The sequence below is a fragment of the Cetorhinus maximus genome, chromosome 5, assembly GCF_964194155.1.
Source record: "Cetorhinus maximus chromosome 5, sCetMax3.hap1.1, whole genome shotgun sequence".
In the NCBI taxonomy this organism is placed as follows: Eukaryota; Metazoa; Chordata; class Chondrichthyes; order Lamniformes; family Cetorhinidae; genus Cetorhinus; species Cetorhinus maximus.
The window spans coordinates 160,948,369-160,964,790 of record NC_135883.1 but is presented as its reverse complement, the minus strand read 5'-3'; the positions used below and the strand labels follow the sequence as shown (position 1 = coordinate 160,964,790).

General features: G+C 43.8%; 1 protein-coding gene across 1 annotated transcript in view; it reads right to left on the bottom strand.

The window, feature by feature from the left end:
• Positions 1–16,422, bottom strand: part of rsph9 (radial spoke head component 9) — an 87,768-nt gene that overhangs the window by 59,585 nt on the left and 11,761 nt on the right. Inside the window, exons 2-4 of the mRNA XM_078542723.1 lie at positions 15,612–15,762; positions 14,202–14,331; positions 3,031–3,177 (exon numbers count right to left, since the gene is read on the bottom strand). Of these exons, the coding sequence (XP_078398849.1) occupies positions 3,031–3,177; positions 14,202–14,331; positions 15,612–15,762 (428 nt within the window). The remainder of the gene's footprint in view (positions 1–3,030; positions 3,178–14,201; positions 14,332–15,611; positions 15,763–16,422) is intronic.

Below are 16,422 nucleotides of genomic sequence, written 5' to 3'. Positions count from 1 at the left end.
TTCCTCCCTTTTTTAATAATGGGACAACTTCCAGTCTTCCAGTCCTGTGACACCTCACCTGTGGTAATTTGAAAATTACTGTCAGGGCCCCTGATATCTCTTCCTTTGCCTTCCTCAATAGCCTGGGATACATCTCATCTAGGCCTGCGGATTTATCCACTTTTAAGGCTGCTAAACCCGCTAGTACCTCCTCTCTCAATGTTGATTTCCTCTACTATTTCACATTCCTCCACCCTGATGTCTATATGTGCGTCGTCCTTTTCCATTGTGAAGACTGACGCAAAGTACTCACTGAGGACTGCACCCACGTCTTCCTGGTCAACACACAGGTTACCTCTAGCGTCCCTAATTGGCCCTACTGTTTCCCTACTTATTCTCTTGCTCTTTATATATTTAAAAAACCACTCTGGGTTTACCTTTATTCTACCCACCAATGCTTTCTCATGCAGTCTCTTAGCTTTCCTAATTTCCTTTTTAAGTTCCCCTCTGCACTTTTTATACTCCTCCAGGGACTCTGCTGTATTGAGCCTTCAGTGTCTGCCATAAGCTTCTCTTTTTCCCTTTCTCCTAACCTTTATGTCCCTTGACATCCAGGGTTCTCCAGAATTGGTCCCCCTTTTGTCTTTACGGGAACATATTTGCCTTGTACTCTCACTATTTCCTCCTTGAATGCCTCCCACTGCTATGACACAGTTTTATCTGCAAGTAGCTGCTCCCAGTGTACTTGGACCAAATCGCATCTCATCTTAGTAAAATTAGCCTTTCCCTAGTTTAGAACTTTTATTCCCAGCCCATTCTTATCATTTTCCATAACTATCCTAAATCTAACTGAGTTATGGTCACTATCTCCAAAATGCTCCCCTACTAATACGCTTTCCAACTGCTCGGGCTCATTTCCGAATATTAGGTCCAGAACTGCCTCCTCCCTTGGTTGGGCTTCCTATGTACTGGCTAAAAATGTTCTCCTGGATGCAACTTAAAAATTTTGCTCCCTCCCTACCTTGCACACTAAACCATCCTAGTTAATATTTGGGCAGTTAAAATCCCCTACTATTACTGCCCTATTATTTTTACACTTCTCTGAAATTTGATTACATATTTGATCCTCTATCTCTCCCTGACTGTTTGGGGGCCTATAGTACACACCCAACAGTGTGTTTTCCCCTTTTGTGTTTTTTACTTCTACCCATATGGCTTAATTTGATGATCCTTCCAAGATATCATCCCTCCTCACTGCTATAATTGATTCCTTGACCAATATTGCAACCCTCCCTCCTCTTCTATTTCCCTTTCTATCTAGACTGAATACCCTATAACCAGGAATGTTGAGCTGCCAATCCTGCCCTTCTCTTAGCCAAGTCTCGATCATAGCCAAGATATCATACTCCCACGTGCTTATCTGTGCCCTCAGCCCGTTTGTCTTATTCCTCAGGTTCCTTGCATTAAAATATATTCCATTTAGCCTTACTAAACTCACTTCTTTGTCATCTAGTCTATGTTTCCTCTGCCTTCCAGATTCACTTACTAGTGTTTTAACTTCTAATTCCATCTCAGCTTCTCTCCCCCTCTGAACTACTTTTCAGGATCCCATCCCCCTGCCAATTTAGTTTAAATCTGCCCCATCAGCATTGGCAAACCTCCCCTCGAGGATGTTGGTCCCATTCCTGTTCAGATGTAACCCGTCCAAATTGTACAGGTCCTACCTCCCCCAGAAATGGTCCCAATGCCCCAGGAATCTAAAGCCCTCCCTCCTGCACCATCTCTCCATCCACACATTCATCTGTTCTATCCTTCTGTTCCTATACTCACTACTTCGTGGCACCGGGAGCAATCTGGAGATTACTACCTTTGAAGTCCTGCTTTTCAATTTCCTACCTAACTCCCTAAAGTCTGCTTGCAGGACCTCATTTCTCTTTCTTTCTATGTTCTTGGTCCCAATATGGACCATGGCCTCTGGCTGTTCACCTTTCCCCTTCAGAATGTCCTGCAGCCGTTCCGTAACATCTTTGTCCCTGGGACCATACCATCCTAGAGTCACATCTACGGCCACAGAAGCGCCTGTCTACTCCCCTCACTAATGAATCCCCTGCCACTATTGCCCTTCCACACTTCTTCCTCCCTCCCTGAGCAGCTGGACCACCCACAGTGCCATGGCCTTGGTTCTGGTTGGCCTCCACAGAGGAACCTTCACTCTCACCATTTTCCAAGACCAAAAAATGATTTGCGAGCAAGATGTACTCGGGGGACTCCTTCACTACCTGTCTGGTCCCCTTCTTCTGTCTGGTGGTCACTCATTCCCTCTCTGCTTGCACTTCCTTAAGCTGCGTGGTGACCATGTCCTGAAATGTGCTATCCACGAACTTCTCAGCCTCATGAATGCACCGTAGTCCTCCAGCTGCCGCTCAAGCTCCAAAACCTGAAGCTCAAGTTGCTCCAGTCGGAGGCACCTCCTGCACACATGGTCATCCAGACTGCCAGGAGCGCCTAGGGATTTCCCACATAGCGCAGGATGTGCAAATCATGGGACTGAGCTCCCCAGACATCTTAACTAAATAGAATACGGACCCTTGCTTTTATTTTACCCTTACTCCTACTTGAGTATAGACTAGATGATAGATCCTCCTCTTGCACTCTCCTCTAGGTGCTGCTGATGGCCTGTCCCAGGATCCTCCTCCCGCACTCTCCTCTAGGGGCTGTTGACTGTCTGGCTCGGAATCCTCCTCTTGCACTCTCCTGTAGCTACTGCTGACTGCCTGTCTTACGGTCCTCCTCTCACACTCTCCTCTAGGTGCTGCTGACTGCCTGTCTCAGGGTCCTGCTCACGCACTCTCCTCTAGAAGAACCCCCAATCCCCAACCCAACAAATTAGTTTCTATTTATCTACTCTAGCAAATGCTTTGATCATTTTAAACATTCTGTTAGATTGCCCCTTGATCTTCTATCAAGAGGCTGCAAACCTAGTCTATAAAACCTATGCCCATAATTTTTACTTTTGGCTCCATAGTTCCGGAAAAAATTTCAGTGACTTACCTTTCAACTCATCATCATCAAGAGAATTGAGAAAATCAATGGATTCCTCCAAATTGGCTTGTAAAAGCAGTGACTTCGTCTTCAGTATTAATGGTGTGGTGAAGTGAAGATAGGATTGTAACTTCCCAGCCTCGATCACTGACAAACCTGAAGCCAAATGCAGGGTGGAGAATGTCATTAAACTGAGTGTGCCCCCATGAAGTGTTCAACTGTCTAAAGAATCACAATATCTGTAATCATCGAATAACTCACCAAACAAGGAGTATTGTAAAAATAAAACTTGCATTTCTAATGCACCTTTCACAACTTCTGGATGTCCGAAAGCACTTTACAGCCAATAAAGTGCTTTTTTGAAGCGTAGTCACTTGTAATATAGTTAACACCACAGCCAATTTGCACACAAGCTCCCACAAACAAAACTGATATAAAAGGCCAGATCATCTGTTTTTGCTATTGGCTGAGAGATAAATATTGACTAGTAGAGTAAGGAGAACTCCTTGCCTCTTCATTGAACTAGTGCCATGGGATCTTTTACATCCGCATGAGAGAACAAACGGACTTCACTTTAACATCACATCCAAAAGACTACACTGGAGTGTCAGGCTGTATTATGTGCTGCAGCATCTTAAAACCATGATTTCCTAACTCAGAGGCGAGAATCTGAACACTGGATCACAGTTAACATATATATGTCACTGGCTCAGAAGCCAGGTTGCACTGGATAGATGCTAAGGCGGATGATGCCTCCTCTGGATTAGAACTGCATTTATCTCCCTCTGTCAATCCTGTGCCTGACTCTCATCAAAACACCCACCAGCCCCATACTTAGGAATCACCAAATCAAACTAACGAGGACTCCTCATAAGTACTGTTTTAGTTTGTTTGATCTCAGGATGCACAAATTCCAGGAGGTGACAATGAGTCCGTGCAAGACATTTTCACACCTGGAGTACCATGTACAATTCTGACTGCTGTAGTCCAAAGAGGATACGAAGGCCTTGGAGGCACTGCAGAGAAGAGCAACCAAACTGATGGCTGGCTTAAGACATCTGAGCTATGAAAAGAGGTTAAAGAGTCTGGGACTGTTTGAGGGGAAGGTGTTAGCTAGAGATTATTCAAGTATCCCTTCAAATTCCTCAAAGGAACAGATGGACTGAGTACCGTTAATATGTTTGATTCTCACAAACTCCAAAACTATGTTCATGCTTAGAAGAGGAACAGTACGAAAACAATTTAAATGAAACTATTTCGTGCAGACAATGAGGAAACGTGTGGCCCAGGAAGTGGAAACATTTAAGATGAACTAGGAAGCTGGACTAAAAGCAAAATACTGCAGATGCTGGAAATCTGAAACAAAAACAAAAATTGCTGGAAAAACTCAGCCGGTCTGACAGCATCTATGGAGAGGAAGACAAAGCTAACGTTTCGAGTCCGTATGACTCTTCTTCAGAACTCTCTTCAGAACAGAAAACTGGACTGCCTCGTGCTGATCAAGGAGGTGCATTAGTGCAAGTTACCTAGAGGTATGTTTTTAGTGGATCTTTAAGGAAGACAAATAAAAACTTAAGGAAATTTTGCATGGAGGTTGGGGGAGGAACATAGTTGGGGGGAAATTCATTTGCGTGACACTGCTTCCAGCTTCTGGTGGTGCTATGCAGACTTATGTTGATTTCGCAGAGACAGACAGCCGGCAATATTTTCCAATGACATCACTGAAGTAACCGATATGGGTCGCACAGGTAGCATCGGCAGAGCTGCCTGTCCCCTGGAATTGAGTTAGTCTGCATAATGCTGCTAGAGGCGGAGCCACACAAACAAATTTCACCCCCAGTTGCCTTAACTTGAGGGTTGAAAAATGGTGGCAGTGGTGAGAATTCTTGATTGCAGAATCAGATATGGGATGTGGCTAGAATAGGTTTGTTGGGTTAAATGGCTGTTTCTCTACTTATTTAAGTTTTGAAAACTTTTCCCAGGAGATGAAATAGGTTGGGTGGCATCTCTAAGGGACTAGGTTGTACTAGGAAGCAACATTAAAGGACAGTATAATATTCAATATAAATACTCCTTGCCTTCCTCCTGGGTTTATGAAATTTTGAATCATTATAAACAATTTGTATAGTAAAACACCTCCCATAACTTCAAAGTCTCCTTCAACTGCACCTCCCAAACCATGACCTCTACCACTTAGAAGGACAAGGGCAACGGGTGCAAGGGAACACCGACAAGTACAAGTTCTCTCTTAATCACAACCATCCTGACTTGGAAATATATCACTGTTCCTTTACTGTTGTTGGATCAAAATCCTGGGACTCCCTCCCTAACAGGGAGTACCTTCACCTCATGGACTGTATCGGTTCAAGAAGGGTTTTTTGATGAGAGTCAGACACAGGGCTGACACGAAGATAAATGCAGTTCTAATCATCTAATCATCATCCACCTTAGCATCTATCCAGTGCAACCTGGCTTCTGAGCCGTCTACACACACATGCTAGCTATGATTCAGTGTTCGGACTCTTGCCTCAAAGTTCAAAAGCCATGATTTTAAGTCCTATCCCAGAACATAATCTAGGCTGACACTCCAGTGCAGTCTTTTTCCTTAAATTAGTAAATACAAAAATATTAAATTAAAACAATTCAGAGCTGAAAATAGCAATAGATGAAGAATGAGAGCATGTGACAATGACATAACTGAAGACTTAGCATCTGGGAAGGCTTTTGAGGATGGGGAGTGTTATGTTCCTTCTGTCAGCTCAGCGAACATGGTTGCACGCCTATCTACTGGTGTGTGAGTTGGTAAACAAGATATTGCAGACACAGAGACCAATGTAAGATGAAGCACACACTGTTTATTAACACAAGTAAACAGAGCACCAACACAACGTGTGCTTCTCCAACCAGGTCCTATTCTAAACTACTGATTAACATTGCAACCCGCACTACACAGCCATTGGGTAATACAATCACATGGTCAATCTGCTCACATTCTCTTAAAGGTGTATTGCACCTCAGATTACCACATCCTTCCCCCTTTATTCGAAAGTACAATTTACAACTTTTACAATATATAAACTATTTACATAAATGAACAATTTACAAATCCAGTCCCTGTGGAGGCTTCTGCAAATGTATCGAACGTTGTAGTTCTACAACTTCGGATGGTTTATCTGAGGCCTCCCTCTGTGGAGTCATCTGTCCACTAGGCTTTCCAGTAGGAACCTGTAAGTTTGTCTTTTCTACTCTCTCAGGCTCAATGGATCCTACAGATACTTCCAAACCAATGGGAGTTCCTTCTACATGTGGTGTAGACTCCAACGGGAATGCTTGGCGCATCCTTTCTTGTAGATCTGTTTCCCTTTCCCTGAGGTGATCTACGTGTCTCCTAATTATCTGGCCTTCGACTGATGTGTGATAGGAAAGGGGTCCTGTCGCAGCACTAACTTCACCTGATAGCCATTTGGGCCCATTTCCAAAGTTCTTTGCAAAAACTGTGTCTCCAACAGTGAAGTTTCTTTCACGACTGTGGTAATCGTGTCCATTTCTCTGGGCCTCCTGACATCTCTCTACCCTCCCCCATAAATTCGGCCTTGAGACTGAAACATGTCCTGAGACGTCTCTTCATCAATAACTCTGCGGGGACAGTACCGGTGGTTGTGTGTGGCGTAGTCCTATAGCTGAGTAGGAAATGTGACGATCTAGTTGCAATGGAGTCTCCTTCTAGTTTTTTCATTCCAGCCTTGAAGGTCTGGACTGCCCTCTTGGCCAAACCATTGGATGCAGCATGGTATGGCAAGGTCTTAACATGGTGAATATCAGATACTATTATCTCTGGTAACCCGTGTATTGAAAAACTCTAATGCAATCTGTCTATGGTGGCAGCAGATGTGGGTGATCTCACCTCGTATCCATCCATCCACTTCAAGTGAATGTCTATAAATCAAAAGGAACATTGTGCCCAAAAAAAGGCCCCACGTAGTCAATGTGGAGGAGGACCCATGGCCTTCCTGGCCATTCCCAGGGATGCAATGGAGCAGAAGGGGGTAATTTCTGTACCCTTTGGCACTGTATGCAGCTATTGACTAAGTTTTCGATTTCTGAATCCATCCCTGGCCACCATAAGTAGCTGCATGCCAACATTTTCATTCTGGAGATACCGGGGTGAGCAGTATGCAATTTGGTCAATAATGGCTCTCCTCCTCTCGGAGGCACAATGACTCTCGCTCCCCACAGCAAGATGCCATCCTGGCAGGTGAGTTCGTATCGCCTATTAAATAGGGCTTCATTTTGTTAGACTTTGGCTCATTAGACCATCCCTGTAAGACATGTTCCCTGACCTGAGACAAAACTGGATCACGGTCTGTCCACTCTCTTATTTGTTTAGCATGTACTGGTGATGAATCCAGAAAGTTTAATAACAAGACAAGTTCTTGAGGAATTGGGACGTTCACATTGCTGTCTTATAGAGGCCATCAGCTCAGTGCATCAGTATTTGCAATCTGACTTCCCAGCCAGCGGATAAAAGTATATTCGTAAAAAGCTAGAATCAGTGCCCACCTTTGGATGTGTGCCAAGGCAATTGGGAGTATTGCCTTATCTTCCCCGAATAAGCCTTATTCACTTATTCACATACACAAGAATAGTGGCTTGTGATCGGGTACAAAGGTTAAGTGGCGACCATGGATGTATTGGTGGAACTTCTTAATGCCAAATACAATGGATAAGCCTTCTTTCTCTATTTGTGAGTATCTTCGTTCTGCAACACTGAGTGTTCTTGAGAAGTAACCAATGGGCCGTTCAGAACCATCTGATGGGAGAGTACTGCCCTTACTCTGTAAGGGGATGCTTTGCAGGTCAAAATTAGTTATTTCTTTAGGTCGAAATGTACCAACAAGGCCAATGAACGTAGCAACTGCTTTACTGTCGTAAAAGCTTGTTGTCGTGGAGCTTGCCAAGTTCACCTGTGGTTTTCCTTGAGTAAACCATATAATGGAGCCAATACTGTTGACAAATTTGTGAGGAAATGGCCATAAGTTAACCGTTCCCAAGAATGACTTGAGTTCTATGGCATTTTTTGGTGCTGGCACCTCATGAATAGCTCTCACCCTGTTTTCTACTGGGTGAAGGTCCTGCGAGTCGACCTTATGGCCCAGGTAAACTACTCCTTTTGCTTGGAAGATACATTTTTCTCTTTTCAAACGTATTCCGGCTTGTGAGAAATGCTTTACTACCTCTTCCAGGTTAGCCAGGTGTTCTTATCAGTTTGTCCTGTTACTAGGACACCACTGAGATAAACCACCACATGGGGCAGACCTTGAAGTAAATTTTCCATAGTTCTTTGGAAAATGGCACAAGCCGATGAGACTCCGAAGGGTAACCTGGCATATTGGTATGACCCCCCTATGTTTGTTGGTAGTCACAAAATCCTGAGGGTCCTTTTCTAGCTCGATTTGCTGGTTAGTGTGGCTCATATCGAGCTTTGTATATGCGGTTTCTCCTGCCAGCTTGGGGTATAATTCATCAATTCTCGGTATAGGATGCCTGTCAAGTCTGGCCACTTTGTTAACGGTCAACTTGTAGTTACCAAATATTCACACACTCTGGTCAGGTTTTAGTACTGGAACTATAGGTGCTGCCCATTCGGAAAATTGTAGAGTTTGTAAGACTCCCAATCTTTCCAGCCTGTCTAATTCGACAGCAACTTTTTCTCATAATACATAGGGGACTGGCCTCACCTTCAAGTATCTGGGGGTTGCTCCAGGATCCACTTGGATTTTAGCTTGCAGCCCCTGAATCTTCCCAAGCTCTTCCCTGAAAACAGAGGTGTATTTCTATTGTAATTCTTGCAGACTCAGTCTTTACTTCCTCAAGCCAGTTCCGACCAAGTAGGCTTGGACCCTGCCCTGCTACCACTATTAGGAATAAATTAACAGACTGATTTTCATCCTGTACTGGAACCTTCAGTACGCCTTCACGAGTATATGTCTTTCATTTAGCATCTGAATTTTCCAGATTTAATGAGTGGTCTTCTCCATTCAGATATTTAAAGGTATTATCCCCTATAACTGTTGTGGATGCTCCTGTATCCTCCTCCATTCGGATGGGTTTCCTGTAAACTTCCACCATGACGTAGATTGGCTCTGATTTACCCATTTCTAAGTTTTGTAGTGAGCAAATATCTGACTCTGTTTCTTTTGGTTCCTCTATTATGTGGATTTCACCATTTCTACTTTTTTGCTTAAAGTTTTGCCTTGATCTGTCTTTACAATATTGCATAATGTGCCCATTACGATGACAGTAGAAACACTCGAATCTTTTAAATTGTCATTTGTTTGCAGGCTGTCTGGTTCCATTTCTGCCGTTATTATTGTGGGTTTTCTCTGTTAAACTATTGCATTTTGCTGGTCTGTTAATGGTGGCTGTTTCCTGCCCTTCCGGGGAGCCTTGCGCTTACGCGCTATTTCTAATCGGTGCTTCCTTCCCGATACGAAGGATGGCGCCATTTTGTGCTCCCTTAATTTCTCCTGAGTTCCTGACTGCGCTTTCCATTGCGAGCGCCAACTCCAGTGCCTTGCTGAAGTCTAAATTCATTTCTGACAACAACCTTTTTTGAATGTCGTCTTCATTAATCCCACATACTAATCAGTCTCTTAACATGTCGTTTATCAACGGTCCGAACTCACAATGCTCTGTCAGTTGTTTAAAGGCTGCTACATAGCAAACGACTGTCTCTCCAGGGGTGTGACACCTCAAATTAAATTTAAAATGCTGCATTGTTACTGAGGATTTTGGCTGAAAGTGGCTTTTCACAAGATTTACCAACTCATCAAAGCTCATGGAATCTGGGGCGTTGGGTGCTGTTAGACTACAAATTAGGCTGTATGTTTTACTGCCACATGTTGATAAGAGGATCGCTCACCTCTTCTCCTCCTCCAAAATGTCATTGGCCAAAAAGAAGAATATAATGTGACCAGTCGTCGGTGGTCTGATCAAACGGTTCGATGCGGCCAAACTGTGGCATACTGGAGGGAGATAACTTTGACGACTATGATGAAGGCTGTACTTACAATCACCTGCAAGGTACGGCTGATTTACTTCTATTGACCTTCTGCGGCTTTCTTTGGTGTTGTTGACTGGTCTTGATTTGCCTTGTCGGCAGTTATTATGTTCCTTCTGTCAGGTCGCTTTGCTCAGCGAACATGGTTGCATGCCTATCTACTGGTGTGTGAGCTGGTGAGCAAGATACTGCAGACGCGAGACCAATGTAAGCTGCTGTTTATTAACACAATTAACAGAGCACTACCACAATGTGTGCTTCTCAAACCAGACCCCATTCTAAACTACTGATTAATATTGTAGCCGCGCTACACAGCCATTGGGTAATACAATCACGTGGTCAATCTGCTCACATTCTCTTAAAGGTGTATTGCACTTCAGATTACCCCAGGGAGAAAGGTAGCAAGGGAGAGGAGTGTTTAGGGATAGAGTTCCAAAATGTGGGTTGAAACATCTGCCATCAGAGATGGAGTGGAGAGAGAAAGAGGGAAAATGAGCAGGAGGAGAGGATGGAAAGGAGGCCAGAATTGAATGGTTGCTGCATAGAGCTGCAGAGGTAAGGCAGGGCCAGTCTGGGGCCAGGTCAATGGATCTGGAGGTCAGTGAGCAGAAGCAGGCAGGTTTGATGTTTGGATGGGATGCAGCCTGGAGAACCTGAGAAGGTAATAGAGGAAGAGGATGAAGCGAAGCCCAACAAAAAAGACTTAATGAGAAAAGTGGATATTTGTACATTTTGTCCTTATCATTTTTGTAGCTATCAATTAATTCAGAACTGTCCTTTCTGGAGTGAGCTGCTCCAGTGACATGAAGCATGGAAATTTGAACAAGAGGCTGCACAGGGACCAGCAGATTGGCATCCAATCTGGTCCTGGTTTCCAACCTGGAGAATTCCTTTAAGTTCGTTCACTGGTAGCTTCTCTATCTAATCTCAATAGGTTGTTAGCATGTGGTTAATCCTCAGAGTGACATTTTGAGCTGTCCAAGGCATTGCTTCAAGCTAAAACACAGAAGTGGTAAAAAGTGGCATTGCATTTCTCACATGTGTTATGGCCATGTGAGAAAGGGTTAAAAATGACTCCCCTATTATACCATTCCAAGTTTGACCGTAACAGGGCTTTTTTTTGTGAATTTGGCGAGGAAGTGCTTTGCCAATACTGCAAAAGTCCCACTATGTACACTTTCAGATATAAAGAATTAGATAGGGTTTCTGAGTTTAAACACAGAACATGATAGGTTTATTGACACTACTTCCCGAATTATTAAGAAAAAGTAAATCACAACCACCATTCATATGCCACACACCCTAGTACAGATGGTAAGATAAAAGGCTATCTTAAAGATGTTTTACAGTTTGTGAAGAAGGTAAACAATCAAAAGAATATCCTCTTAACTGTCCTTTGTGCGGTCTTGATGCAGTGATTCCAAGTTGCGACCGTTTTGTTCAGTTGTCTTCCTGGGTGTAGTTGTTTGGAGTAGATTTCTCCTTTAAAAGCCCTGCTGGCTGTATGTTCCAGAGGAATTTGATTATCATGTCTGTTGTAGTCATTGTGTTGTCGAGCAGAAAATTGCATTCTGATATGCCATCTCAGAAACTTTTGAAGAGTTTCAAGATAGTATGAAAGCAAAGTTGGAGTCATATCTAGCACAAAGGGAGATGGTTGTGGTTGTTGGAGGTCAGTCATCTGAGCTCCAGGACATCACTGCAGGAGTTCCTCAGGGTAGTGTCCTAGGCCCAACCATCTTCAACTGCTTCATCAATGACCTTCCTTCCATCATAAGGTCAGAAGTGGGGATGTTCGCTGATGATTGCACAATGTTCAGCACCATTCGCGATTCCTCAGATACTGAAGCAGTCCATGTCAAAATGCAGCAAGGCCTGGACAATATCCAGGCTTGGGCTCACAAGTGGCAAGTAACATTCGCGCCACACAAGTGTCAGGCAGTGACCATCTCCAACAAGAGAGAATCCAACCATCCCCCCTTGATGTTCAATGGCATTACCATCACTGAATCCCCCACTATCAACATCCTGGAGGTTACCATTGACCAGAAACTGAACTGGACTAGCCATATAAATACTGTGGCTACAAGAGCAGGTCAGAGGCTAGGAATAGTGTGACGAGTAACTTGCCTCCTGACTCCCCAAAGCCTGTCCACCATCTACAAGGCACAAGTCAGGAGTGTGATAGAATATTCCCCACTTGCCTGGATGAGTGCAGCTCCTACAACACTGAAGAAGCTGGATACCGTCCAGGACAAAGCAGTCCGCTTGATTGGCACCACATCGACAAACGTTCATTCCCTCCACCACCAACGCATAGTAGCAGCAGTGTGTACCATCTACAAGATGCACTGCAGGAATTCACCAAGGCTCCTTAGACAGCACATTCCAAACCCACGACCACTACCACCTAGAAGGACAAGGGCAGCAGATAGATGGCAACACCACCACCTGAAAGTTCCCCTCCAAGTCACTCACCACCCTGACTTGGAAATATATCACTTTCACTGTTGCTGGGTCAAAATCCTGGAACTCCCTTCCTAACAGCAGTGTGGGTGTACCTACACCACATGGACTGCAGCGGTTCAAGAAGGCAGCTCAGCACCAGCTTCTCAAGGGCAACTAGGGATGGGCAATAAATGCTAGCCCAGCCAGCGAAGCCCACATCCCATGAATGAATTTAAAAAAACAGGAGATGGGGTCTTTCACGCTTCTCAGGCAGGGTTAGGGCATCTGTTCCCTTTTTATCCCACTTGGGTGGAATGCAAGTTATATATTCTGGCTGGCTAGCAGTCCTCCATTGTCTTAATAGGATTACAGTTTATTATTTTTTCAAAAAAATTCCAGCCAGAAAAAGGAGAATTAAAAATGTTTTTTTTAAATAGCACATCATCATAACACATAGGGGTCAGGCCAGGGTTACCTCTTTAATGTTTCTCTCACAGCCTTTTGCTTTCTTTCATACAGTTTACTTCTTTTTCCATTCCTCTTGCCATAGCTGTCCTTTGGGGTTGATGAGAATATTCTCTTGCATTTTCTCACAGAACTGAGGTGAAGGAATAATTAGTCCTAGTTTTGGTGGTGTTGGTTGAGGGAGTTGACCAGGACATTCCAAACGCTTCTCCAAATAGTGCCGGCTCACCAAGAAGACGTTCCGAAATCTTGGAAAGCACCTCCAACAATGCAGCACTCCTTCAAAATGGCACTGAAGGGTCGGCATTGATTGTGTACTTAAATCTTGATTGGGTCTTGAACCAAAACCTTTCTGACTTAGAGGCAAGCGCTCTAACCGAGACAATGGGGTAAATTTTCTGATCAGTGATGTTCACGTACAAGTGCTTATTGCACTCATGTAACATTCCTTTGTGTGCTACTTTTAGTCAAGGCTTAACTGGCTGATGAAATATAATGTAACATGGCCACGCTTAACATTTTTAAGGTGAGAATTCACCGATCAGGAACGTACCCTAATTCGGCGAAGATTCGCGAGAATGACATGAAGCCTGGGTGGTTATGGTTTAGAAGAAAGGTTTGAAAAAGCACTGTCATTTTTCACTGGAGCAGAGAAGATTAAGGAGAGATGTAACAGTAAGCTTCCAGAATGATATTAGATTTTAAAAGGATGAATCGTAAAATATCGATTCTTTTAGTTTAAACGGTCAACAAAGGGACACAAACTGACAATTGTCACGAGAAGAATGAAGGGGCAGGTCAGAAAGAACATGTTTTAAGCTAGAAGGTTATTCGAACATGGAATGCTTTATCACAGGTGCCTGTTGAGGATGGGTCTATCTCTCGGGAATTTTACACGCATTAACACGATTTCAGTGATGTGGTAGTAGCAGAATAGAAGCAGCTCTGAGGAAATTCTGAGGCTAATTTGAAAGGAAAATGGATAAGCTTTTGAAAAGGAGAACAATTAAAGGATACGGGAGAGGACAGCGAAACAGGATTATAGTTCCTGTTAATGACTATTATTGACTGTCATAGATACAATGAGCCGAGTGGCCTCCTTCTGTGCTCCAATTTTTAGGGGTCAATTGCAGAAATATTAAGCAATAACCTGCAGATGTTTGACTTCATTCCAGGAAGTGAAACCTGAAATTTATGAACTGTTTACCTTCAAAACTCCTATTCCTGTGGACCTGTTCAAGAGGTGTCTTGATAAAAGCGCCCCTGGGAATTATTGCAGCTTCTCTGTTTATTAGTTCAATCGTAGCTGTCAGGCGTTCTTCCTCCTTTACCTTAAACTGAAACAAATGCACATGTATATTGTCAAAAGCCCCTGATGACCATCAATTGTAACTTTTGTTCATCTATCACTTCTGTCCTGCCTGACATCTGCTGGCACCCTGTCTCCTAGCGATTTAATTGTCCTCAATTACCAATCTCTCCAAGGCCCCCGCCCCGACTGTACCTCTGAGCTCCATGCCTGAGCTCAGTGCCTGCCATTCATCAGACTCTGGATGTTAGGTGTTCTCAAGCAACTCAACACATTCCACCACCATTCTACCACCCCTTCTCTCTCTGATTTTACGATTGGTGGCAGACACTTTGACATTATGGTCCTGTGCTCTGGAATTCTCTTCCTCAACCTCTTTGCTTTGCTACCTCTCCCTGTGTGTTCCTGCAGAAACTACCTATCTGACCACACTTGTGGTCATGTCCCCGTCTCCCTTTTGTGAAGCACCTGAGAACATTTTGCTGTGTTAGAGCTGTTGCATGAGTATAATCCTCCAATTTTCCTTTCCATTTTTCCCTAAGTGCAAGAGTTAATGGGTGATGGCTGTCTTCAAGAGCATGGGCCAAGTATATCTTATTTATCAATGTGCCCAGAAACTGTTAGCAGGCTATTTAACTGTGGAAAACATCACAACTAAGTTAGATTGAGTTTTCTACCAACCTCCACACAGGAGAAATCTCCACCAAGAGTAGGAATCAAATCAGAAAGCTGACTTTAGGCTCTACATCCTAGCCCTTACAGCTCCTCTCAAATTCCCCCTATAGTTAGAAACAAGGTGCCAGAGAATGTATCCCTGACTACATTTCGGGGCATCGGGTTGGGAGGGTGGTGGGGGTGGGGCAGGCAGCGAGCATTGGCAAAATTCAATCAGGACTTAATCACACTGGCTCTCCACCACCCTCACAACTATCCCTCCCCCCCACACTGTTAACCATTAATCCTACATGAGGGCTATCCTCAGGCAAAAGTGATGGGTAGGTCTTGTGTCCACCTGAACCCTCAGCACTTGTTTCAACGTCAGCACGAACCCACTATTTGTGGGTCCCCCAACACCTAGTGAGTATCCTGGCTTAACTAACGTGATAGGCGAATTCCCAATCGCTTCACGGAAATAGCTTGACTGTGGACTTCCAACAGGGTTGAGTTAGTCACATGAAGCAGGAAACCTATGCAGCATTCTGAGGCCTCCTCCTATCACTACCATCCTTGTAACTGTTTAAGGCTCATTTGCAACCGTTTTCAGTGTTTCTAAATGCTGCTCATCCCTGTCTAAGTTCTTACACTAACCTCCTCAGTTGTTTCTTCGTCGGTTTTCTTAACTGTTATGCTCCCGTACTCATGAGAAGGGTCACCTATGAAACGACCTTTAACCATCATGGACCTCTCTATCATCTTGTTTGTTGCTGGGGGTAGCAATTTCCAATCCATGCAGTTGAAACTGTACAAAAAGGAAAACAGACAGCATTTTTATATTTTTGGGTGGGGTTAATATAATTAAAGGGATGCCACTCTAACCGCCATTGGACTAGTAGTTGTCACAAAGTAGCTTTACTCAAGACATTATTAACCTTTTCTCACTTTGGGTGGTCACAGACCTGTCATGTATTTCCAGAATTCTGTTTTTGTACAAAACTAGGATATCTCCAATGCCATTGCTCACAGCTAGATTGCTTACAACTGTGTTGTTTTAGATGCTAAAATAAAGCTGTGTTTAACCTTGCCTGTTCCTTTAAGACCACTTCTCAAAACTCCCCATACAGAAGTGATCTCAATCGATGTGGTTGACTCTCAATTGCCCTCTGAAATGGCCTAGCCATTTGAGCAGTTTGAGGGCAATTAGGGATGGGCAATAAAAACTGGCCTTGCCAGTGATGCCCACATCCCATGAAAGAATAATAAAAAGACATTTCCTGAGCTCAATTAAAAGTCAATTGTTCAGGGACACTTTTTAAAATTCATTCTTCAGGTAGCCATCGCTTGCAAGGTCAGCAATCAATACCCATCCTAAGTTCCCTTTAATATCTGAGTTACTTACTAGTAAGTCATGGCCACTTCAGAGTGCAGCTGAATCAACCATGGTGCAGAATGGGGTCATATA